Source organism: Mobula birostris, chromosome 5 (assembly GCF_030028105.1).
Source record: "Mobula birostris isolate sMobBir1 chromosome 5, sMobBir1.hap1, whole genome shotgun sequence".
Lineage (NCBI taxonomy): Eukaryota > Metazoa > Chordata > Chondrichthyes > Myliobatiformes > Myliobatidae > Mobula > Mobula birostris.
Window position 1 is genome coordinate 156,792,916 of NC_092374.1, and position 27,439 is coordinate 156,820,354.

Here is a 27,439-nt window from a genome sequence, read left to right on the forward strand (position 1 = left end):
CTGCACATTTATTTCTACTACCAAAGTGCATGACCATGCATTTTTCAACATTATATTTCATTTGCCACTTTCTTGCCCGTTCTCCTAATCTATCTAAGTCCTTCTGCATCCTACCTGTTTCCTCAACACTACCTGCCCCTCCACCAATCTTCTTATCATATGCAGACTTGGCAACAAAGCCATCTATTCCATCATCGAAATCATTTATATACAGCTTAAAAAGAAGTGGTCCCAACACCAACCCTTGCGGAACATCACTAGTCAGTGGCAGCCAACCAGAGAGGGATCTTTTTACTCCCATTCGCTGCCTCCTACCTATCAGCCAATGCTCTAACCATGTTAGTAACTTTCCTGTAATACCATGGGCTGTTAACTTGGTAAGCATCCTCGTGTGGCACTTTGTCAAAGACCTTCTGAAAGTCCAAATGTACAACATCCACTGCAGACCCTACTTGTAAACTCAAAAGGATTCCAACAGTTTTGAGGCAAGATTTTCCCTTAAGGAAACCATGCTGACTTTGTCCTATCTTGCCCTGTGTCAGCAAGTATTTCATCACCTCATCCTTAACAATTGACTCTAGCATCTTCCCAACCACTGAGGTCAGGCTAGCTGGTCTAAAATTTCCTTTCTGCTGCCTTCCTCCTCAAAGAGTGGAGTGCCATTTGCAATTTTCCAGTCCTCTGGCACCATGCCAGAGTCCAATGATTTTTGAAAGGTCATTGCTAATGCTGCTACAATCTCTAACGCTACCTCTTTTAGAACCCTAGAGTGCAGTTCATCTGGTCTAGGTGACTTGTATACCTTTAGGTCTTTCAACTTTTTGAGCACCTTCTTCTTTGTAATAGTAACTGCACCCACTTCTCTTCCTTTGCACACTACAACATCTGGCATACTGCTCGTGTCTTCCATAGTGAAGACTGATGCAAAATGCTCATTTAGTTCATCCGCTGCTTCCTTGGCCCCCATTATTATTTCTCCTGCCTCATTTTCTAGCAGTCCTATATCCATTCTTATCTCTTTTATATTTTACACACTTGTAAAAGCTTTTACTACGCACTTTGATATTGTTTGCTAGCTTGCTTCCATATTTCATCTTTTCTCTTCGAATGATTCTCTTAGTTGCCAATCCTCTAACTTTCCACTAATTTTTGCTTTGTATGCCCTCTCTTTTTTTATATTAGCTTTGACTTCCCTTGTCAGCGGTGCTTGTACTATTTTGCCATTTGAGTATTTCTTTTTTGGAATACACATGTCCTGCACCTTCCTCATTTTTCCCAGAAACGCATGCCATTGCTGCTCTGCTGACATCCCTACCAGCAGCTCCTTCCAATTTACTTTGGCCAACTCCTCTCTTATACCGCTGTAATTTCCCTTACTCCACTGAAATACTGCTGCATCAGACTTTACTTTCTCCCTATCAAAGTTGAACTCAATCGTATTGTGATCACTGGATCATTGGTTTATGTGATCTGATCGGGTGGGGGGGGGGAAGCTAAGCAGGTGCTCCACCTTGCCTAAGGGTGATCTGCAAGCTAGCAGAGGGAAGGAGAGCCTTACACCTTTGGTAAAAATGTATCTGTATCCCACCAGCCTACCTTTAATACACTTGTTACAAATTGTATTTTCTTTGTTTTTATAATTTCCCTTCGTATCCATATAATTGACCATGGTCTTGTTTAACCAATTACATTCCAGCTGCCAATGGGTAAGATTAAAAAGCAAGCTTTGTGTTGAGCGGTTCTCCCTTTCTGGTGATCCCAGTTAGCAATTAATTTGATATCAACTTTGGAAGAGAATTGAAAAAAAATTGTAATTGGATTTCTGGAACTGAGAAGCAATGTGCACAGACTTGGTTGTTGGAGTATACTAGTCATTGTCTTGGACTAGAGGATTGACGGCCAAATTTTTACATTATGTTAAGCTCAGTGGACTACAGTGGCATGCAAAAGTTTGGGCACCCTTGGTCAAAATTTCTGTTACTGGGAATAGTTAAGTGAGTAGAAGATGAACTTATCTCCAAAAGTCATAAAGTTAAAGATGAAGCATTCTTTTCAACATTTTAAGCAAGATTAGTGTATTATTTTTGTTTTGTACAATTTTACTGTGGGGAAAAAAGGAAAGGAGCACCATGCAAAAGTTTGGGCATCCCAAGAGATTTGAGCTCTCAGATAACTTTTCCCAAGGTCTCAGACCTTAATTAGCTTGTTAGGCCTATGGCTTGTTCATAGTCATCGTTAGGAAATGCCAGGTGATGCAAATTTCAAAGCTTTATAAATACCTTGACTCCTCAAACCTTCTCCCAACAATCAGCAGCCATGGGCTCCTCTAAGCAGCTGCCTAGCACTCTGAAAATTAAAAGAAATGATGCCCACAAAGCAGGAGAAGGCTATAAGAAAATAGCAAAGCGTTTTCAGGTAGCTATTTCCTCAGTTCATAATGTAATTAAGAAATGGCAGTTAACAGGAACGGTGGAGGTCAAGTTGAGGTCTGAAAGACCAAGAAAACTTTCCGAGATAACTGCTTGTAGATTGCTAGAAAGGCAAATCAAAACTCCCGTTTGACTGCAAAAGACCTTCAGGAAGATTTAGCAGACTCTGGAGTAGTGGTGCACTGTTCTACTGTGCAGCGATACCTGCACAAATATGACCTTCATGGAAGAGTCATCAGAAGAAAATCTTTCCTGCGTCCTCACCACAAAATTCAGCGTCAGAAGTTTGCAAAGGAACATCTAAACAAGCCTGATGCATTTTGGAAACAAGTCCTGTGGACTGATGAAGTTAAAATAGAACTTTTTGGCTGCAATGAGCAAAGGTATGTTAGGAGAAAAAAAGGTGCAGAGTTCCATGAAAAGAGTACCTCTCCAACCGTTAAAGATGGGGGTGGATCGGTCATGCTTTGGGCTTGTGCTGCAGCCAGTGGCACGGGGAACATTTCACTGACAGAGGGAAATACCGTCGTTGTCGTGGCTTTCCCTCAAGGTCGAGGATGAGGGTCTTTGTTTTGTTGATCTATTTATGGGCTCTCAAGTGGCTTATGAGTCCAATCTTGGCTATGAAAGTTCTTCTGCATTCAGGACAAGTAGTTCCAGATGGCAGATCGAGCTTTGGTGTTGCTGCCTCTCTTTCCATTTTCTTCTCTTTTCTTCTAATTCTACACATCTGTTGGCTTTGAAAGTTGCTGTTCCTTCCCGGATGATGGCTTGCCAGAGTTTCCTGGCCTTGGCATTGGTTTCCCAATTGTTGATGTCGATGTTACATTTCTTCATGTTGGCTTTTAAGACGTCTTTGAATTTCTTCAGTTGTCCGCCTCTTTTACATTTGCCTTCTTTTAAACTGGGTGTAGAAGATACGTTTCGGCAGATGTTCGTCTTTCATCCGAACAACGTGACTGCTCCATCTTAGTTGGTTTTTGATGACGTAGGCTTCAGTGCTTGTTGTTTTTGCTTCATTTAGCACGCTAACGTTGGTTCTTCTATCTTCCCAGCTGATATTTAAGATATTTCGAAGACAGCATTGATGGAACTTTTCAAGTGCTTTTAGATGTCCTCGGTATGTTGTCCAGGTTTCTGAGGCATACAGGAACGTTGGGATCACCACTGCTTTGTACACTATCATTTTGGTGTCTGTTTGGATGTCACAATCATGAAAGACTCTTGTTCGGAGACGTCCAAAAGCTGTTCCAGCACATTTAAGACGATGTTGGATCTCGTCATTAGGGTCGATATTGGAGGAGAGATGACTTCCAAAATACGGAAAGTGGTCCATGTTTTCCAGGATTATTTTGCCAAGTTGAATTGATGGTACTGTCCGATTTGTCTCAGTTGGTAGATGATCTCAGTCTTGGAATTGATGGTAATTCCAAGTTTCGTGTATGCACAGTTGAAAGCAGTCGGAATCTGTTGTAGGTGGTTTCTGAGAGAGCTGCAACACTGTTGTCACCTGCATATTGGAACTCGATGAGGGAACTCGTGGATGTCTTGTTTTTGGACTTGAGACGGGCAAGATTGAAAAGTCTGCCATCTGTTCTGTAGACAATTTCGATTCCTTGGGGTAGGTCGTCCTTGATGATGTGGATAATTGTCGCAATGAAGATGGTGAACAAACTTGGGGCAATCACGCATCCCTGTTATACTCCTGATCTAACTTGAAAAGGCTCACAGTTACTGTTGCTGACCATGACTGTGGCAAGCATGCCATCGTGGAGGAGTCTCAGGATTCGAATGTACTTTTTAGGTCAGCCACAGGACATCCCATAGGAGTTCCCTTGATACCGAGTCAAAGGCTTTGGTGAAGTCGATGAATGCCATGTACAAGGGGACATAACATTTTTCCTGTAGTTGTTGCATTGTGAAGATCATGTTGATTGCTCCATGTGATGGTCTAAAACCGGCTTGTGTCTCTGGAAGGATCTTCTCAGCTAAAGGCTTGAGCCAGTTGTTCATGATGCGGGTGAGGATCTTCCTGCTGTTGCTAACGGAAATTCCACGATAGTTTCCACATTTGGATCGATTGCCTTTCCTTTCGTAGATGGTAACAATTGCTGAGTCTCTAAAGTCTGCTGGTACGTCTTCATTTATCCAGATCTTGATGAGAAGTTGATGCAGTTGGTAATGAATTGGGTTACCTCCAACTTTGTAGACCTTGGCTGGTATTCCATCGAGTCTAGCGGCCTTGTTGTTTTTCAAGGTTTTGATGCCTTCCTTGACTTGTTGAAGTGTTGGTATTTTGCTTAGGGAGTCGTCAGTGGGCTGTTTTGGAATGTTGTTAATCCCATTCCTGTCAAATGAGACCGTTTGATTTAGAAGATCTTCAAAGTGCTCTCTCCATCTAGAATTGATGTCAGCATTGCTCTTCCGGATGGTTAAACCATCTTTGCTTTTGAGAGGGGCTTAACCGTGAGTGGATGGGCCAAAAATAGCTTTAATTGCATTGAAAAAGCCTCGGGTGTCGTTGCCGTCTGCTAGTTGTTGGACTTCCTGAGCTTTCTTCCTCCACTATTGGTTTTCCAGGTTTCGGGTGCTCTTCTGGACTGCAGCCTCACATTCCTGATGGTGTTTCCTTTTGGTAGCCGATTGTTGGTCATTTTGTAAGGTGACGAAAGCTTTTCTCTTTTCATCGATGAGTTTTTGGAGTAGTTTGTCGTTATCATCGAACCAATCCTGATGTTTTTTCGTCTTGAACCCAATTGTTTCTTTGCAGGGGATGGTTATAGCGTTCTTCAGTTGATTCCAGTGTTCTTCTACAGGTGGTGGGATTTGTTGAGGCAGTTGTTCTTGAAGATTTTGTTGGATCTTCTGTACATGGTTGATGTCTTGAAGGATGTCAACATTGAATTTCTTAATAGTGTTCTAATTTTGATGTTTCCTTTTGGGCCGAATCTTCATTCCCATGGTGGACGATATGAGTCGATGGTCTGTCCAGCACTTGTCAGCACCAATAACAGCTCTTGTTATCAGTACATCTTGTTGGTCCCGAGATCGTACGGTGATGTAGTCAATGAGGTGCCAGTGTTTGGAGCGTGGATGCTGCCAGGAGACTTTGTGCCTGTTTTAATGGGGAAATAGGGTTTTTGTAATCACCAGGTTGTGTTCAGCACATTTGGTGAGGAGGAGTGTTCCATTGGTGTTGACCTTGCTAACTCCTTCCTTGCATATTATTCCAGTCTTCCAGTCCAGAGCCTATGATCTTTCCTAACTCTGGCATTGGAGTCTCCCAACAGAATGATTTTGTCATTGTTGGGAACAGAGGAAAGGACTTCGTCAAGTTGGGCGTAGAAGTTCATCTTTACTTCATCTTCAGCATCCAGAGTTAGAGCATCGGCGCTGATGATGGTGGCATGTTGGTTCTTGACAAGCTGGATTCGCAGAGTCATGAGACGTTCGTTGATTCCCAGTGGTTGCTCTGTCAGCCTCTGAAGTAGGCTGTTTCGGATGGCCAAACCTACTCCATGGATCTTTGGTTGTTCAGGATGAAGTCCTTTCCAGAAAAAGGTGTATTGACCTTGCTGTTCCTTTAGTTGCCCTTCTGCAGCTCTGCAGGTCTTACTCAGAGCAACAATGTCAAAGTTGAATTTTTGGAGTTTCTGGATAACAAAGGCAGTTCTCCTCTGTGGTCGGTCTGAGTTTAGGTTATCCATCAATGTTCGTATATTCCAGGTTCCAAATTTCGTAGTCTCATTTCTCAATATTTTTCTACCACATGATGGTGATCTCTCTGGACGTGGCTTTCCAGACAGGATGGGGTGAAGCAGACTATCTTTAGGGCACCTTTTCTAGCCCCTTCCCATTTCAGGGTGGGCGGAGTGGATCCTAAATAGGGCTGTTCAGAGGTGAATACTGCTATCGAACAACTTTGCTGCTTCTGTCCAAAAGTTGAGTGACTGAATCAAGTATTCACCACTTTTGTGCTGATTTTTGACTAGGAGCTTCCAGCCATTACATTGCCTGCTCAGCTTCCAGCCATTACATTGCCTGCTCCCGTCGCCCTCCCCCGATCGCTGAAAGACTTGAAGAAGTGGCCCATAGAGCGAAAAAGCCTGTGCATGTATTTGTTTAACGTGTACTTGATGTTGCACTCCAAGAAGCACACGATACTTCACAAATCAACCAACTGATTCCAGTGACATGGAAGCCACGGCGATTGGAGCTGATGGATTTGTTGCAGCCTTCATCTGCCTTCACAGCCATTGAGTTCGAAGTAACTTCGTCCGCCTGTTCCACCGTTGAGGTCTTGGTTGGATTTTTCTTTGTCAGGGACATCACCCTCGACCTTACCACCATGAGTGACCCTACCAGGAGCATAGCTCCAGACAGCATTGCTCTCGGGATCGCAGGACCACACAAGCTTCTCCACCATGACAAGGTGACAGTCCACGGAGAAGAATTAAATACCAGCAAATTCTGGAAGCAAACATCACACCGTCTGTTTTAAAAAAAAAAGCTGAAGATGAAAAGAGGACGGCTTCTACAACAGGATAATGATCCTAAACGCACCCCAAAATCCACAATGGACTACCTCACGAGGCACAAGCTGAAGGTTCTGCCATGGATCTCACAGTCCCCTGACCTAAACATCATCGAAAACTTGTGGATAGACCTCAAAAGAGCAGTGCATGCAAGACGGCCCAAGAATCTCACAGAACTAGAAGCCTTTTGCAAGGAAAAATGAGCAAAAATTCCCCCAAACAAGAATTGAAAGACTCTTAGCTGGCTACAGAAAGCGTTTTCAAGCTGTGAGGCTTGCCAAAGGGGGTGTTACTAAGTACTGCCATGCAGGGTGCCCAAACTTTTGCTTTGGGCCCCTTTCCTTGTTTGTTATTTTGAAACTGTAAAAGATGGAAATAAAAGTAATCGTGCTTAAAATATTAAAGAAATGTGTCATCTTTAACTTTATGCCTTTTGGAAATCAGGCCATCTTTTACTCGCTTAGCTATTCACAGTAACAGAAATTTTGATCGGGGTGCCCAAACTTCTGCATGCCACTGTATATGATTTTAAGGCTGAAACAAAACTGCCAGGAACTGGTGATAAGATGATGGATTGATGAGCAGTGGTAACTGATATTTGACATCTATTATTGGGAGTTGGCACAGAAAGAAATTGTTTCAATAGTGGAATGCAGAGCATGAAGGAGCAGAAGGATTTGAGACTGAATAAATTAAATGATCTTCTTCCCTAGAAGAAGATTTAAAATCCGTTAGTAGGTAGTCAAAATCGGGGCTACAGTGATATGTGATAGTGTCAGCACATGGGATTAGCAATGATTGTGTGAAAGATAAATAGCAAAATGGGCTGGCTGAACTGAATGCCCATTCTCAGAATCAGTTTTATTATTACTAACATATGTTGCAATTTCAGGACACTTACAAATATTGCATATAATGTAGAGAACATTACGACACAGGAACAAGCTCTTCAGTCCGCAGTCCGTGCTAAACATGATGCCAAATTAAACTAATTCTCTCTGTCTATGCACTGTATATGATCCATATCCATTCATTTCCTGTTTATTCATGTGTTTGTCTAATAAACTCAAACACCACCATCATATCTGTTTCCACCACATCCCTTGACGGCTCTACTACTGTCTGGGTAAAAATAAGCTTGCCCCTACGAGTGAAGCCTATCATGCCACGTGTTGCCTGAATCACACTATCTCATTGCATGGTCACTTACAATAATCTATGAATTTGGATCCCCCTAGTTATGAACCCCAGTAGCAAACCATTTTGAGAACTGCTGTTGAGCCTTGACTAGAGTCTTGACAAACTTCTAAGATGCAGCGTTGGCAAGGAAAATAAATAACTCAACATTAGTTTACAATCACAACTACTCTTGGATGAAATGTGCTGCTTTATTCTAGTCTAGAATGATCTTGCTGTTGGCTGTGCAGTTGGAGTGAACCCCTCAGTAAGTACTTTGAAACATGCATGATAAATCGTACTTGAATGGACTGAACGGCCTAGATAAAGTGGATGTGGAGAGGATGTTTCCTGTAGTGGGTTAATCTAGGACCAGAGAGCACAGAATAGAGGGACATCCATTAGAGCAGATATGAGAAGGAATTCCTGTAGCCAGAGGGTAATGAATAAGTGTGAGGTGGTTCATTTTGGTAGGTCAAATATGATGGCAGAATATAGTATTAATGGCAAGACTCTTGGTAGCGTGGAGGATCAGAGGGATGTTGGGGTCCGAGTCCATAGGACACTAAAGCTGCTATGCAGGTTGACTCTGTGGTTAAGTAGGCATATGGTGTATTGGTCTTCATCAGTCGTGGGATTGAGTTTAAGAGCCGAGAGGTAATGTTGCAGCTATACAGGGCCCTGGTCAGACCCCTCTTGGAGTATTGTGTTCAATTTTGGTCGCCTCACTACAGGAAGGACGTGGACACTATAGAAAGGGTGCAGAGGAGATTTACAAGGGTGTTGTCTGGATTGGGGCGTGTGTCTTATGAGAATAGGTTGAGTGAATTCGTCCTTTTCTCCTTGGAGCAATGGAGGATGAGAGGTGACCTGATAGAGGTATACAAGATAATGAGAGGCATTGATTGTGTGGATAGTCAAAGGCTTTTTCCCAGGGCTGAAATGGCTAGCAAATGACTCCTGGATGGCTACATGGAGCTTAGAAAAATAGAGGGCTATGGGTAAGCCTAGGTTGTTCTAAGGTAAGGACATGTTCAGCACAGCTTTGTTGGCCGGAGGGTCTGTATTGTTTTTATGTTTTCTATGTTTTTATGAATCTGTGGAATTCATTGCCACAGATGGTTGTGGAATATATTTAAAGTGGAGGCTTTTTTTCCCTATTTCCGAGTGAACTCATTGTGGAACAACTCGATGGATACGATTAAATATTCCCTGTTCCATCCTGCCACAGATGAGAATCACACCTGCTTCCGAGGTCTGTAAAGTTTTTAAAGATATTTTAATCTGATTGAACAATCCATCAATACTTAAACCAACAGAACTAATGCCGATTGTGGCCATACTTCTTGCCTGACTTCTCGTAGGAAAAGTGTCTATTGTTTGGAGTTACAAGTACATTTAAAAAAAAAAATGAAGGTTTTCGACTACTAATACAGACTATATTGCTGGCAAACGCACAGTCTCAAGTAAATAGAGCTAGGATGCTGTATCAAAGGGACATTAGGACAGTGCGTTTCATGGAATCCTGGTTAACCCCTTCCATACCAGACTCAGTGCTTCAGATTGATGGGTTCACTCTACACTGTCAGGATAGGACTGTCGAGTCTCAAAAGCAGATGTGGAGGTGTATCCCTCATGATCAGCTCCTCTTAGTGCCCAAATGTGTCACTGATGTCCCTATTCTGCTCACCAGACCTGGAATATCTCGCAATGACGTGTCAGCCATTTTACCTGCTGCAGGAAATTTCTGCGATCATTGTGGTAGCGGTTTACATTCCACCTCAGACCAAAGTCAAACAGGCCCTAGATGATCTGAGTGATGTGATCAACATGCATGAAACGGCATACCCTGATGCCTTCACCATCATTTTGGGGGATTTTAACTAGGCCAGTTTGAAAAATTCACTAAATAATTATCATCAACAAATCACTTGTACCAGAGGAAACAACACACTGGACCACTTTTACACCACCATCAAGAGTGCTTACAGTGCTATTCCATGCACACACTTCAGATAGTCTGATCACCCGGCTGTACTTCTACTCCCTGATATAGATAGCCTGAAGACTGCAGCACCAGTAGTGAGGACCAAGAAGGTATGAATAAGGGAAGCGCAGGATCTTACAGGATTGCTTTGAATTGGTGGACAGGAATGCATTTAGGGATTTGTCTTCGAATTTGGATGAAAATGCTGCAGCTGTTAGCGACTTCACTAAAACCTGTGTGGATGAGTGTGTGCCTATGAAACCTTGCTATACATTCCCAAGCCAAAAGCCGTAGATGAATCTGGAGGTTTATCATCTGTTGCAGGTTAGATATGTGGCAGTTAAGTCTGATGATCCAGGACTGTACAAGAAAACCGGGTATGACTTGCGAAGGACTATTTCAAGAGTGAAGAAACAAATCCAAGTGAGGTTGGAGGCGACATTGGATGCATGTCAACACTTGGTTGGGGTTTGCAGTACATTACTTACTACAAAGCGAAACTCAATAGTATAAATGGCAGCGATGCTTCACTACTGGATGAGATCAATGCCTTTTAACCTGCCTGTCCAGTTAGACCCATTGTCTCAGCTTGCTCCTGCCGCACCGAACTCATTTCTGCATACCACGACACTGTTTTAACCCCCCCTTGTTCAATCCCTTCCTACCTATGTTCGTGACACTTCTCGCACTCTGAAACTTTTCGATCATTTTAAGTTCCCTGGCCCCCACCGCTTTATTTGGATGTCCAGTCCCTGTATAGTTCCATCCCCCATCAGGAAGGTCTCAAAGCTCTCCGCTTCTTTTTGGATTCCAGACCTAACCAGTTCCCCTCTACCACCACTCTGCTCCATCTAGCAGAATTAGTCCTTACTCTTAATAATTTCTCCTTTGGCTCTTCCCATTTCCTCCAAACTGTAGCCATGGGCACCTGTATGGGTCCCAGCTATGCCTGCCTTTTTGTTGGCTTTGTGAAACAATCTATGTTCCAAACCTATTCTGGTATCTGTCCCCCACTTTTCCTTCGCTACATCGACGACTGCGTTGGCACTGCTTCCTGCATGCATGCTGAGCTCGTTGACTTCATTAACTTTGCCTCCAACTTTCACGCTGCCCTCAAGTTTACCTGGTCCATTTCTGACACCTCCCTCCCCTTTCTAGATCTTTCTGTCTCTATCTCTGGAGACAGCTTATCTACTGATGTCTACTATAAGCCTGCGGACACTCACAGCTACCTGCACTATTCCTCTTTTCACCGTTTCTTTTGCAAGAATGCCATCCCCTTCTCACAATTCCTCCATCTCTGCCGCATCTGCTCTCAGAATGAGGCTTTTCATTCCAGGACGAAGGAGATGTCCTCCTTTTTTAAAGAAAGGGGCTTCCCTTCCTCCATCATCAACTCTGCTCGCAAATGCCTCTCCCCCATTTCACGCACATCTGCTCTCACTCCATCCTCCTGCCACCCCACTAGGAATAGGGTTCCCCTTGTCCTCACCTACCACCCCACCAGCCTCCGGGTCCAACATACAATTCTCCGTAACTTCTGCTACCTCCAACGGGATCCCACCACTAAGCACATCTTTCCCTGCCCCACCCCCTGCTTTCCGTAGGGATCGCTCCCTACGCGACTCCCTTGTCCATTCGTTCCCCCCATCTCTTCCCACCAATCTCCCTCCTGGCACTTATCCTTGTAAGCGGAACAAGTGCTACACTTGCCCTTACACTTCCTCCCTCACCACTATTCAGAGTCCCAAACAGTCCTTCCTGGTGAGGCGACACTTCACCTGTGAGTCGGCTGGGGTGATATAGTGCGTCCGGTGCTCCGGATGTGGCCTTCTATATATTGGTGAGACCCGACGCAGACTGGGAGATCATTTCGCTGAATACCTACGCTCTGTCCGCCAGAGAAAACAGGATCTCCCAGTGGCCACACATTTTAATTCCATGTCCCTTTCCCATTCTGATATGTCTATCCACGGCCTCCTCTACTGTAAAGATGAAGCCACACTCAGGTTGGAGGAACAACACCTTGTATTCCATCTGGGTAGCCTCCAACTTGATGGCATGAACATTGACTTCTCAAACTTCTGCTAGTGCCCCACCTCCCCTTCATACCCCATCCATTATTTATTTTTATACACACTGTTTTTCTCTCTCTCTCCTTTTTCTCCCTCTGTCCCTCTCACTATACTCCTTGCCCATCCTCTGGGCTTCCCCCTCCCCCCCCTTTCTCTCTCTCTAGGCCTCCTGTCCCATGATCCTCTCATATCCCTTTTGCCAATCACCTGTCCAGCTCTTGGCTCCATCCCTCCCCCTCCTGTCTTCTCCTATCATTTTGGATCTCCCCCTCCCCCTCCCATTTTCAAATCTCTTAATAGCTCTTCTTTCAGTTAGTCCTGACGAAGGATCTTGGCCCTCTTCCTAGAGATGCTGCCTGGCCTGCTGCATTCCCCAGCAACTTATAAGTGTGTTGCTTCAATGCTTTTTATGCCCACTTTGAAAGGGAGAATATAGCTATATCTGTGAAGATCCCTGCTGTACCTGATGACCCTGTGATCTCTGTTTTGGGGGCAGATATCAGGCTGTCTGTTAGGAGAGTGATCCCCTGCAAGGTGGCAGCCCCCGTTGGAGTAACTGGTAAGCTTCTGAAAGCTTGTGTCAACCAACTGGTGGGTGTGTTCCAAGGACATTTTCAACCTCTCTCAGCTGCGGTTGGAAGTCCCTATCTGCTTCAAAAGGGCAACAATTAAACCAGTGTCCTAGAAGAGTAGTGTGAGCTGCCTTAATGACTATTGTCCAATAGCACTCACATCTACAGTGATGAAATACTTTGAGAGTTTGGTCATGGTTAGACTGAACTCCTGCCACAGCAAGGACCTGGACCACTGTAATTTGCCTATTGCCACAGTAGGTCTATGGCAGACACAATCTCAATGACTCTTCACCAATGGACAACACAAACACCTATGTCAGTATGCTGTAGTTCAGCGCTTAACACCATAATCCTGATCAATAAGCTACAGAACCTGGGCCTCTGTACGTCCCTTTGCAATTGCATCCTCAACTTCCTAACCGGAAGACCACAAGCTGTGTGGTTTAGTAATAATAGCTCCTCCTCACTGATGATCAACTCTGACGCATCTCAGGAATGTATGCTTAGCCCATTGCTCTATCCATGACTATGGCTAGGTATAGCTCAAATGCTATCTATACATTTGCTAATTATACAACTGTTTGCAGAATCACAGTTGGAGACGAGAGGGCTTACTGGAGTGAGATATACCAGCTAGTTGAGTGATATTACAGCAACAACATTGCACTCAACATCAGTAGGACCAAAGAGCTGATTGTGGACTTCAGGAAGGGGAGAATGAGGGAACATGAACCAATCCTTATAGAAGGGTCAGAAGTGGAGAGAGTGAGCAACTTCAAGTTCCTGGGTGTCGAGATCTGAGGATCTAACCTGGTCCCAACATAGAAGGCAAGATAGTGGCTATATTTCTTTAGGAGTTGGAAGAGATTTGGTTTGTCACCTAAAACAGTCCAAACTTGTATTTTGAAGGCTGTGATAACCATGAAGAGCATTCCGACAGGCTGCATTACTGTCTGGTATAGGGGTGGAGGGCTACTGCACAGGATTGAAAGAAGCTACAGAAAGTTGTAAAATTAGCTCCCTCTTGGGTACTAGCTTCCGTAGTATCCAAGACATCTTCAAGGAGTGGTGCCTCAGAAAGGCAGCATCCATTACTTAAGGTCCCCATCACCCTGGACGTGCTGCCTTCTCATTGCTACCATCAGAAAGGACGTACAGAAGCCTGAAGGTACACACTCAGTGATTCAGAAACAGCTTCTTCCCCTCTGCCATCTGATTCCTAAATGGACTTTGAACCCATGAACACTAACTCACTTTTTTTCTATTTCTGGTTTTGCACTATTTTTGATTTAACCACTTAATATACATATTCTGCAATTGATTTATTTTTTTCTGTATTATCATGTACTGCATTGTACTGCTGCCGCTGAGTTAACAAATTTCATGACATATGCCTGGTGATATTAAATCTGATTCTGATAGGTTCTTGATTGGAAGGGTATCGAAGGTTATGGGGAGAAGGCAGGAGAATGGGGTTGAAAGGTAATTGGTCAGCATGATGGAATGGCAGAGCAGAGTCAATGGGCCAAATGGCCTAATTCTACTGCAATGTTTTATGGTCTTATTCACCTAAAATGAGTTGGATACTTGCCCATGAGTCAGCTGAAATACTATGTCAAATTTGCACAGGCATTACAATGGGTATTGAGTTTGCTGGGAGGCTATTTGTTCATCCAAGAGGTTCTGGGAAGGAATCAACATTTCCAAGTGTAAGGTGAGTTATTAGGAGATTTAGATAAAAACACAAGGACTATAACTTAATTGAAGTAACTTCAGTTGCCCTTTATTGGTATTGGTGAAAATGATGCTAGAATAATGTCATGATTTTTGCCAAATATTTGGCTCCTAATTATGCTCAGTTTTGGGATAATCTCTGAGCAGTGGGACCAATGACAGTGAACACTTTTGAGATCATTTGGCAGTAGTCCATTGCAATTGAATCATGTTCAATAATATGATAAATTCATTATCTAAGAATATTGCAATCAATCCAACAGATTTGAAATCTGGGATATTTTATAGCATTGATGCTATGACTTATTCTTACTGCTGACTATAATGAAGACATTGCACTATATAAAGTTGCATTGAAACCATTTAAGACCAAAATGCATATTGAAATGATGTTTTTTGCTGTGAATTTTAATTGGTCATTGGCCTCATGCAGATGATGCTGGCATGAGGTGTACTGACTGCATTAAATAGTTAACTCTGTGTTTAGTAGTTGTGCTTTTAAAGGTGATGATGTTTATGGATTTGACATGAGCCTTGTGCGGTTATAATATCTTCACCTGAGATGAACCCTTCTGACTGGTTATATCTTCCAGTGTTTAATGCATTAAGTGGTAGTGTACCTCTAATTGATATAGAACATGGAAAAGTTCCATATTAATTAGAGTATAGTATCAATCCCTTCAGCCTATGATGTCCCTACAAACATGATGCTGATTTAAACTAATTCCATCTGCCTACATGTGATCTGTACTACTTCATCCTTTGCCAGTTATGTGTCTGTGCAAAAGCCTCTTAAGCATTGCTATTTTCTGTTCTCACCACCTTCCTTGGCAGTGTGTTCCAGGCACTTACCTCCCTGTGTTTATATATCTTTTAAAAATCTTCTGGTATTCCCAGTAGACCTTTCCCCCCTCGTGTGTTAAATCTGCCGTTTTGTGTATGATAATTTCACTTGAGTGGGGTAGTGGGGAGGGAGATGGGGAAGACTATCCATCTAGTCCAGTGCTGCTTATAATTTTATATGTATCATCAGACTGCATCTCTTGATTCTGCTGCAGATTAGACAGCACATGTTTTTTCCAACCTTGCCTAATATCCTCTAATCCAGGCAACATCCTGGTGAACCTCTTTTGCACACTTTCCAAAGCCTTTACGTCCTTCCTGTAATTTGCGACCAGTATTGCAAACAATATTGCAAATATGACCTAATCATTTTATACAGTTGCAATGTGATTTGCCAATTTTAATACCAGAACTGATAATTTAAGTATGCTATATGCTGCCTTTACCACCCTATATACTTGTATTGCCACTTTCTGAGAACTATGTCCCTCTCTACATTAATGTGGTTGAATGCATTACCATTTACTGTTACTTTACTCTTGCATTTGACATCCAAAATCCATCTGCCATTTCTTGTACAACTGGTCTATGTTCTGCTGTATCCTCTGACAGCTTTTCTCACTGTCAACAACTCCGCCAATTTTTGTGTTGTCTGCAAACCTGCTAATTGACCCATCTGCATTTTTTCCAAATCATATTTTCATATATCAACAGAGGCCACAGAATTCCAGTCAGATTAACATCCTCTGTCTTCTCTGTCAAGCCAGTTTTGAATCCAATCTATAAAGCCTCTTAAAGAAACATTATTGGCTGTTCTTTTTGCCTGTGGTTAGAGGATATAAAGATATCTGTCAAAGCCCTAGAAGTCTCTTCTCTTCCTCTCTCAGCAACCTGATTTAGATCTCATCATGTCCTGAAGATTTATCCACCTTGATATTCTTCAAAGCGCCACCTCCGCATCATTACCTTGCTATCAGCATCCTATAGAATATCAGGATATCCTTCTCTGATCTCACTTCCCTCCATTCCTTAGCGAATACTCGTTTACTATCTCAGCCACTTTCTGTGTCTCCAGGCATATCTTCTTTGTCCGTAAAAGGTCCTATCTTCTCCCTAGTTACAATCTTGTTTTTAATGTAAGTATAAAATGCTTTAGGGTTATCTTTAATCCTACCTGCTAAAAACATTAGCCTTCCTGATTTCTTTATGTATCTTAAAGGCTATGTTTGATTTCAGCTTCCTAAACCATACACTTGATTTTTCTTTTGACTAAATATGCAATATTTCTTGTCATCCAGGGTTCCTGAGCCTTTGTTATCCTTGTTTTTCTCATTGGAACATCTTGATCCTGTATTCTAACCAGCTCACCTCTAATCAATTCTAAAAATCCAGATACATACTGTACTTGCCCAATAATACCTGTTCCCAGTTTACTCTCCCCAGCTCCTGCCTAACCCTCTTATTATTAGCCTTTCCCCATTTATCAACTGTCCCATGAGGTTCAGATGAAATATCTTCCACAGCATCACCAGGCTTCATTCTTCTAAACTTCAAATGCATGTGTCCTTGTTTTTGTTTTGGTTCTGCCTTCCCTCATGCCCCATATCCCTGAAATCAACTAGTGAACATGCCAGGATTGATGCAATTTGTCCTTTTATCAGTAATGATCTTGGAAGAAAAATTATTAAATAGTTTGGATATTTCTGATTTAACTTGTTTCCATAATGTCAGTTAGTTAAAATTTGATTGATGGATTAGGAAATACTGCTTGCATTTTGTGGGCTACATTGGTTGTAGTATAATCATGAAAATCTATGTAGATCTATGTTTTGAATACAACCACAACTTGTTCTGCTATAATGTGGCTTTCTATAATGTGAGGTTTCTGAAGAACATAACTGGTTATATCATAGCAGAGCTATGTGTACAATATATGGCTGTTTCAAAATGTAATCTGCACTGTCAAAACGGTAAACCAGATGACTATGTCATTGAGACACAAGAGTCTGCTGATAGGAATCTGGACCAGCAAACAATCTTTTTGAAGTCAGGATAGGAGTGGGTTGAGGAGCATCTGTTGGGTTGGGGAAGTGGGAAGAATAGTTAGCACTTTAGGTTGAAATGCAGCATTCAGGTCTCCTGGTCTCAAACAGATTGATTATTGCTGATTATATAACATAGTTGCACTGCTCTCCAGCTCTTTGAAACTACTGTGAACAGCAACTGCTAATTGGAATAAGAGGAGTGCACAGATTGTACAATTAATATATAACTAAAAATCTGAGTTTTGTGCCACACAAATCAATCATGATTTCGTGATGTCCTTGTTCCTGGTGGCTTAGTTCTCCTGCAGATTAATATAGATTCACAAATTAGAGATGTGAAATTATCAGACATAAACTACACTTTCCCCAAATATGCTAGTACAAAATGATATCACTCATATTAACCAGAACATGTCAGCACAAAAGCAGAATTAGAAGGTAAAAATTTGATGCGGCTGGAATTTTATTTTAATTGATTTTCTCATCCTTATTTTTGAAAGGCAAGCCTACACTTGAGGTGCAGGTAGCAAAGACTATGTGGGAGGGGGTGGGCAGATTTGGATTGTGTCACATATCAAAATGTTAATCACTTTCTGTTTCAGAAATAAAAAAGCTTTGAGCAAGAAAAAACTTAAAAGGAAGCAGAAGACCAAATCGAAAGTAAAAACACGATCAAAGGCAAGTTCATTTATTTATGGCATTGATTGGAAAAAAAAAGTCGAAATTGTGGCAACCAGAATGGTTCATGATTAGTTATAACTGATATGAAATACCCTTTCGCTGACCTGGCCCTTTGCATTGGTGTGCCCTCTAAGTCATTACTAATATCCATCTCTTAACCCAAGCATTTTCCTCCCTATTTCTCTGTATTTGTTTGGAACTTATCTTCATTAGAGATAGTATAACAACTTACAAGTCTACTTGATTGCAGCTTTTCAAGATGTTTTTTCTTATTCAATATGGTTGTTCTTTCCAGTACTGTCCCTCAATGGGTAACAAGGAAGTAGAAGATGATTATGTAATTAGATGAATGAAGAACACACTTTACATTGTAACTGTGAACAGCATCACTGAAGATAGCTGTAGGATGATGCAGCGAATATTGGAATAGAAAATTAGTTTCTTGAGGGAAGGGGCCAACTGATAAGTTTTAATTTCTATCCCATTAGATTCCGGATCAGGTCGTTAAAACAGACATGTGATGGAACTAATGTGTATATGAGGCCCCTCAGCCCTGAACTTAATTAACTTCATATCTAATTTTTATTTAGATTTAAAAACTCACTTTATCTGGTTTTCTCTAGAATGCTTAAGTAGTCGAATTATGAATATGACTGGACCTGCACAAACCAATATAAGACAGCATTTTCTGAAGAACTGTCTAGTGGTAGAAACGTAAGGAGCTCTCTATCCCTTGCATACAGTTAATTAGGTTTAAAGGTTTTTTTTTTTTGGACAAATGTTGGATTAACATGTAAAATTATTCCAAAATGTTGAATTTGATTTCAGAGTTGATGTTATTGAGGAATGGAATCTCTGTAGAAGTCTTTTTTTTTCTTAGGGAATGTTGTCTGAAGAATTCTTCTACCTTCCTTAAATGTTTTTATTTTTGTCATTAATGTTCTGTATTCTTCTGATTAATATTATTCTGTATTACTTTCCCTCTTGTTAGCTTGATTTTTGTATTGTATATTGAGCTGCTTGTCTAACTAGCTATTATTTCTGAGTTTTAATGGTCGATGTTGACAGGAAACTCAGCCAAGAAAACATTTTAAAAAAAAAAGTCCTCTTCCATCACATACCTTACAGACATAACATTTCCAATAGAAGCATTGTGGCTGATCAGGAATAATTTTTTTTTAAATGTCCAAAATGCTTAAGGATGTATTTTACAACAACAATGGTTAATAATTCCAGAAAAGATTTTAGTGGACAACTATGATCTTTTCAAGAAATCCACATTTTTGTAAGGTAACATATGAGAAGATAGTAGTTTTCCATCATGCTAAGAAGTGAGTAAAGTTTTGGCTTGAAATTATGTTTTGTTACAGGAATCATTATTCCATTTCTAGATCATGAAATCTGATGAGAATTCCTTTTGTAGAATTTTTTAAAGGGTTCTTGACAATATGTATTAATGAAATGCACAACTGTTAATCTATCTACTATCCATAGAAATACAGAAATCCTACAGCACAATACAGGCCCTTCGGCCCACAGAGCTGTGCTGAACATGTCCTTGCCTTAGAAATTACCTAGGGTTACCCATAGACCTCTGTTTTTCTAAGCTCCCTGTACCTATCCAGGAGTCTCTTAAAAGACCCTATCGTATCTGCCTCTACCACCGTCGCTGGCAGTCCATTCCACACACTCACCACTCTCTACGTTAAAAAAACAGCAACAGCTTACCCCTGACATCTCCTCTGTACCTACTTTCAAGCACCTTAAAACTTTGCCTTCTCGTGCTAGCCATTTCAGCCCTGGGGAAAAAGCCTCTGACTATCCACATGATCAATGCTTCTCATCATCTTATACACCTCTATCAGGTCACCGCTTGTCCTCCGTCGCTCCAAGGAAAAAAGACCAAGTGCACTCAACCTATTCTCATAAGGCATGTTCCCCAATCCTGGCAACAGCCTTGTAAATCTCCTCTGTACCCTTTCAATGGTTTCCACATCCTTCCTGTAGTGAGGCGATCAGAGCTGAGCACAGTAGAAACTAAGGCTGCTAGCCTTAGTAAGGCACAGACCTCTTTTCACTTTAAAGTATGGTGGTTGTGAACAATTAATTTCTAGTTGCAATCCACTATTAGAACAATTATTACCTTTTTAAAGCATGATTCTCACATACAAGATAATGGAATAACTTTTATTTCCATGCACCATGTCCAACGTGAAATTGTCATCAATCAGAAGGTCCCTTTGGACCACCAGGTTCTTTTAGGTTTCCTCAGCCTAACTATGTAGTTAATTTTCTTTGTTATTTATTTCTCTTTTCATTTCTTCCCTCTACCATTAGCACCCTGCACCATCTCCACCACACACCACCCCCCCACGAATGCTTTATGCTTTTGTTTCCCTCTCGTTCTATTCAAATCTTGTAGAATGATTGTATGATTAGATTTTTTAATTTGGAAGAGTTATAAAACTGCTGAATTATTTCCCCATCTGTTAAATTAATTGAGTATATGTGCATGCTAATAGTATTTAACTTGCATAAATCAAGGTTAGCGATGGTTTTTGGTCTTGCTGCTTGGACTGGATTTTGTTGGAATGGCTAGCAGATCCACATTGTGCCTCCAGTACGTTTGTATTTTAATGCCACTAAACTTTGAGATCCCAAAGAAATATAGACTTGCAGATTTAATGTGCTATTCTTTGCTGACAGCTTGGCTCTGCTCTGATGCTGGACCCCCTCTATGGAGTGTAGTAGTGGACTTGGACTTTAATGTGGAATCTGCTTTCTGATGCTATGCTGGTTTAGATTGGACAGAATCAAAGAGCCCATTCAATGGAATAGGAATTGTGTAATTGTGTATTTTATAGATAGAGCACAATTTAATGTTTTCAATTATTTCATTTAATACCTACCTTTGGATCATTTTTACTTATTTTAATGGTCATTAATATTTGGAAACACTTCACATTTTGACAAATGGCAAAACAGTAATTGGGCATAAACAGTTGTCAAAGGATTTCAGAAGGGTTTTTTTTTTGCTTGCCTTATTCTGATACTCTATAAGTTCTCTTGTTTAGACTGAGGCAGTGAGATTCATTTTTCTGATAAAAGGAGGTGGATGAGGAATTAGTTGCGAGCTAAACTTAAGAAAATTCTGGTCTTTATGTTTATTAAATTTTTCATTTTTAATCCTCAATGCAAAGCATTTCTCAGGAATTCATTTGAAGAACATTTTTTATTTAACTGAAACCTTGTGCATATCCCCTTTTTTGTGCAAAAAATTCTGTGATTGTTCTTGATGCCTGCTCATTTGTACTTGAATTTTTAAATTGTGCAAACATGATCTAGATAGCTTATTTATTTGTGTTATTTGTTGCCCCCAAATTTTAATATACCATAAGACATAGCAGAATTAGGTTATTTGGCGCATTGAGTCTGCTCCACCGTTTGATCATGGCTGATTTATTTTCCCTCCACCTCATTTTCCTGTCTTCTCTCTGTACCCTTTGATACCCTTACTAATCAAGAACCTTTCAACCTCTGCTTTAAGTATACCAAATAACTTGGCCTCCACACCCCCTGTCTCTGGCAATGAATTCCACAGATTCACCATTCACTGGTTAAAGAAATTCCTCCTCATTTTTGTCCTTGCATTCTGAGGTTGTGCTGTGTGGTCCTAGACTCCTCCACTATAGGAAACATCCTCTCCATGTCTCCTCTATCTAGGCCTTTCAATATTCGGTAGGTTTCAAGGAAATTTCCCATTATTCTTCTAAACTCCAGCAAATACAGGCACAGAGTCAAAAAAGATTCCTCATCAAGACCTTTTCATTCTCGGGATTATTCTCATAAACCTCCTCTGGATCCTTACCATCACATACTTTTTTTAGATATGTGGTCCAAAACTGCTCACAATACTCCAGTTGTGGTCTGACCAATGTTTTATAAAGCCTCAGACTGAACCAGTTCCTATTCACCATCACCGTCCTCCATCTGATGGAATTGGTCCTTGCACTCAATAGTTTCTCTTTTTGGCTTCTCCTAATTTCTCCAACCCAAGATGTAGCTTTGGGCACCTACATTGTTCCCAGTTATGCCTGCCTTTCCATTGGCTACATTAGTGAGACCTGACATAGATTGAAACGCAGCTTTGTCAAGTACTTTCACCACAAGGGCCGAATTTCCTAGTGGCCAACCATTTTAATTCCAATACTATTCCCAATCCAATATGTTGGTCCATGGCCTCCTCTACTGCTACGATAAGGCCATTCTCAGATTGGAGGAATATGATTCTCTCACTGTGGCTCGTAATAAACCAGGCTTGTTAGCTAACTCTGGCTAACAGCCACGTGATTTAACATCACACGGGTAGCGGTGAGAAGGCCACCTTCAATAAGCAATACACATCTAGGGTTGGTATGATTCGGGTTCAATCAAACAGGAAGGTTGGAATGTTCCGATGAGGGAAGGGAAATTATATTGAATGCTGTGTAAGTACTGCTTCATGCAAAATTATTATTCACCAGGAAATAACAGGCCTAAAATTAAAGTGGAAGTATTATTTACAGATATTTCAACTTTAACAAGCAATTAATAGAAAAAAAGAAAAAAGACCCAGTACAGTTAACCAGTCTAAACGCTGGAGCTCATTTCTGGAGTAGTCGGGTGCTTTGCTTTGATTACTCACACGCTGAATCCATATTCTATGTGAAAGACACCAGCCGCAGTTTGAACTTCCATCGAACACCATTTCGAACAAGCTGGCTAACTCAGGAGAATTGGCACACCTCCTTGGAGCCATTTGTCTGCACAAAGCACTTCTTACAATAGGGTTTTCCTTTCTGGTGGGATTCTGCAAGCGTCTTCCCTTGAGTTCTTCTTCGCATCACCTTCCTCTTCCGACCCCTGCCAACAAAAGACCCAATACCCACTGCCCCTCAGATATCAGATCCCGCCCAGCTCTCTCAAATGTTCTATGGTATCCACTGGACAGAATGTTACCAAGACAAACCTGGTTGGTTGATACAAGAGTCCTAAGCTAAGGAGTCACCTTCTCATCTTAGCAGAAACCAAGATGTTTGTCTATGAAGCTTAATTAACAGAAGACTGCAGTAAGGCTGCTGAAATAAAAGCATAGTGGTAGAAATGCAATAAAACATATTCTTAACCAGGATATTACAGGAGCAATACCACATATTCCATCTGGGTGGCCTCCAACCTGACAGCATGGACATTGATTTCTCGAACTTCAGGTAATTTCTGCCTCCCCCTCTCCCTTCTTATCTTTCATTCTCCATTCTGGCTCCCTCTTCTCTTCACTTGCCTCTCTTTGGTGCCCCTCCACCTTCTCTCTCTCCCATGGTCCATTTTCCTTCCTATCATATTCCTCCTTCAGCCCCTTTACCTTTTCCACCTATCATCTCCTAGCTTCTCACTTCATCCCCCATCCTCCACCCAACTTCTTTCTCCCTCTCCTGGCTTCACCTATCATGTAGCTTGAATTCCTTCCCCTCCCCTCCCATCTTCTTATTCTGGATTCTTTCCCCTTTCTTTCCAGTCTCGATGAGTCTCGGCATGAAACATTGACTCTTTATTCCTTCTTGACCTGAAATATCAATTCTTTATTCCTCTCAGTGCATGCTGCCTGAGCTTCTGAGCTCCTCCATCATTTTGTGTGTGTTACTCCTTTTTGGGTTGTGTGTTTAAAAATATCGTGATGAATTTTCTACATTTTCTCTTTTCATCTTTACCAATGGACAGTTTACAAAAAAAATTGTTAATTTCTTGTTTCAAAATTTACTTGTAGTTATAAGCAGAAAAAAGTCTGCAAATTCTGGAAGTCCAAAGCAACACACACAAAATGCTGAAGGAACTCAGCAAGATAGGCAGCATCTATGAAAATGAATAGATAGTGGTCATTTTGGGCCGCGACCCTCCTTCAAGACTGAGAAGGAAGGGGGAAGATGCCAGAAAAAAATGGTGGCATGAGGGGTAAGAGGCTAGCTGGAAGGTGCTTGGTGAAGCCAGGTGGATGGGAAAGTTGAGGGCTCGAGAAGGAATCCTGATAGGAGAGGAGGGTGAACCAGAGGAGAAAGGGAAGAAGGGAAGTAAAACTGATAGTTTTTTCCAATTTCCAATCTCTCAATGTCACTTTTTCTATGCTTCCAAGAATACATTTTGTAATGTTTTGTGCAAAATATAAAACGAATAAATAATCTTGTTGACTTTGTACAACTACATTAGTCAATATCCATGTTACTAGATTCTTTCTCAAATGCCGCCTTCTCCTGTGCCAGTTTCAATTCATCAGGTCAAGCAAGATTTGTACTTGTCACACAGCAATTTTAAAGACATCCACAAATTAGTAATGATCCTCTAAAAATCCCAGCAATATTTATTTTGACACTGTAACTTATCAATTCATATTGATTTCAAAATTTGAGCCACAAAATAAATCAAAATGATTACCTTTGTTTTTCAGACAGAGAATTTGGAAAATGCTTCACCAATTCCGGATATCAAAATCCACAGCAACCCTTCAGCCTTCAATGTTTACTGTAATGTGCGCCAGTGTGTTCTGGAATGGCAACGGAAAGAAGCCTCCTTGACTTTGGCCTCAAAGAATTCAGTCCAGAGTGGAGAGTCGGACAGTGATGAGGAAGAGGAATTAAGGGAGCCGCCAATTAAACTACCCAAGGCAAATTCTGTTTACTGAAATATATTTATTAACAAACTGTAGTTAATTGCTTTCAAGTGCAATATTGTATACTGTTGATTCAGTTATTAAATCTATAAAATGAACAATATTATTTTCTTGGCCATTCTATTCAGTGGCATGGGCACACTTGAATCTGCAAACTGCTGCCATTGAAAGGAACTTGAAATCATTAGTTTCTTTGTGGGAAATCTGTCCCATCTTTCATTAGACAAACTGGAAATTATCTAATAGGCTACTAAGCACTTTTAGGTCTTGCCTTCAAACTTCACAAGAGTTGTATCTGTAGAGGTAATATTTTTCTGCCTTTTATTGCAAAATTAAGTGCTGCTGATAAACATTCCAGTCAGTTCTATATAAGTTGCAGGACTGTTGTTAGAATGTCAGTATCTCCAACTTTTGGCAAAGGCCATAAGTAGTCAATTGGTGTTTTCCCATGATTTTTTTTCTGGGGTGGTAGATAATGTGCAAGCAATTTATTCTGCTTATGCATTATCTTGAAAGGAGTTAACTCACTGTGTAAAACCACCAGTGTTTATGGATGCTAAATGTTCCCACCTCCTTCCAACATGAATATTCAAGTATGATGCATAGTGAAGAAAGAGATAGGACAAACCTTGTATTTTTAAACAATTATACTTATGTTTTTCTAATTCAGTGCATCTGTATGAGATTTAATCATATGATTGAACTTGTTTACATTTGCTAGTATTTTCTTATTTTACTTTTCCAAGATGTCAGTCATGAATGTTTTAATGAAAAAAAGTTTTAAACTTTGTCATGGTTAGCAAATGGTGATAAATCGAAACTGAATTGTGAAAGTATTACTGTTAACCAATCATTTATATGGTAATTTATTATCTGATTTCAAATGAAAAATGACTGCAGTAATTTACTAGAATGTGTAACAGTGTCAGTTGTGCTGAGTAAGCTGTTCTTTTTGCCTTTAGAAACAAGCATAACTGTTCTTTATTCACGTATGTTTATAAGTATGTATTCTTTTAACAGATCATTGGAATTGGGCTTTGTGGTGTATTTGAACTTATAAAAGAGACTAGGTTCTCCCATCCTGCACTGTGTCTGAGAAGTTTACATGCTTTACTTGACATGCTTCAGGGGCAACAGCCAGAAGGCCTCCAGTCAGAGCCACCTGATGTTTTAGGTAAGGTTAATGAGCTAAAATTTTGGATCGGTGAGATTTGGAAATAAGAAAATGTTGAATGAACAAATTGTTAATTGGACAATCAGATAAAATGAGATGGACGACAATGAGTCTTTTATTTAAAGTGTTGACTCTATGTTAAAAGCAGAAATTGATTATATTTGGACGTTCCTTCTCATTGATGTCATTTTGTTGTCCCAAATAAGTAAGATGAGACCAAGCTATTTAACTATCAGCCATAAATCTGTATGTGTTCATCAGCAATAGGATGGAAATCGTTGTTAGTGCTATTAAACATCATTTACTCACTCATAACCTCACACTTGCTCAGTGTGGCTTTTTCTCGTTGGATCATTTGGGGGTCCAGGTTTCCTAGTTATTTTCTATTTTATTTCCCATCGTAGTACAACCATAGCACATTTTCAGATGTGAATTGAGAGTGATTGCCATTGTCATCAAGCCTGCATTTGATTTGAGTTGGTGCACCAGGGAGCTCTGGTAATAGATTTAATTGGAATCTGGGGCAAAATAATCAAATGGTTGTGGTCATTGGAGAGATTCTTCTTGATTCCCTGGACCCCTACCATTCACTTCAGCCCTTCTATCATAGCGCTTGAGTGAGGAATTTGATGATTAAACAGTGGTCAGTATCATTCCATTTCTTTGGAGAATGAAGCAGTCCATGCCTTTGTGCAGTAGGACATCAGGCTAATAAACAGCAGGTATAACTGTTAAGGTACATATCCAACAAGCAGGAATATAATTGCTTAAATTTGACATTCAACAGCCTTACATTTCTGAGTTTCCCTTTGTCAACACAGGTTCCCCACTGACCACAAACTATTGAAACGTCGTTGGGTAATGTGGCTAAAAGGCCAGACCATAAAATGAATATCCTGAAGCAAACAACTGGCCTCTGATTCTCGAACTACAAGGCATAAATCAGGAGTGAGAAAATAAGTGGCATCTGCTTAGATGTATTCAACTCAAACTCAATTGGATGTTCCATGACAATTCAATGGTACCATATCTGCCTACTTAGTCTTCCATCACTATCACTGGTACACTGTGGCTATGGTGCATTTCCAGAGAACTGGGGATCCCCAGCCCCCGCTACTTTGACACCACCTCCAAAACCCACTATCTGTCACAAAGGAAGTGAGTGTTAGGCGTATGGCATATCATAATCTGAAGGTTCCCTATAGACAAATATAATTTATAATATAAAAGACAAATATGATTTGTCTTTCAAAAATAATGGTATCCATTTCAATATTGTTTGATGGAAGAATTGTATAGTTATCAAATGCAATTTAGCATTCAACATGACACTTGTATTGCTCTGCATGTAGGAATGCCCACCTCAGCAGTATTATTGTAGCGACCTAATAATTTGATATGGCACTTAATTCCCAGGCTCAGTTTTGCAACTTTTGTTTAAAAATTACTTGCTTGGAAGCCTAAGACAAGTCCATTTGGTTATAA

General features: G+C 40.8%; 1 protein-coding gene across 14 annotated transcripts in view; it reads left to right on the forward strand.

Annotated features, from left to right (window-relative positions):
- The window catches only part of mycbp2 (MYC binding protein 2), a 225,403-nt gene that overhangs the window by 11,336 nt on the left and 186,628 nt on the right, over nucleotides 1-27,439 (forward strand). For 13 of the 14 annotated variants that reach the window (XM_072258758.1, XM_072258761.1, XM_072258763.1 and 10 more), the window contains exon 1: nucleotides 25,810-25,954. In XM_072258758.1, the coding sequence (XP_072114859.1) occupies nucleotides 25,900-25,954 (55 nt within the window). In that variant the 5' untranslated portion in view covers nucleotides 25,810-25,899. Of the gene's footprint in view, nucleotides 1-18,001; nucleotides 18,078-24,558; nucleotides 24,775-25,800; nucleotides 25,955-27,439 lie in introns of those variants that run through there. The other variant, XM_072258771.1, reaches the window with a different exon arrangement.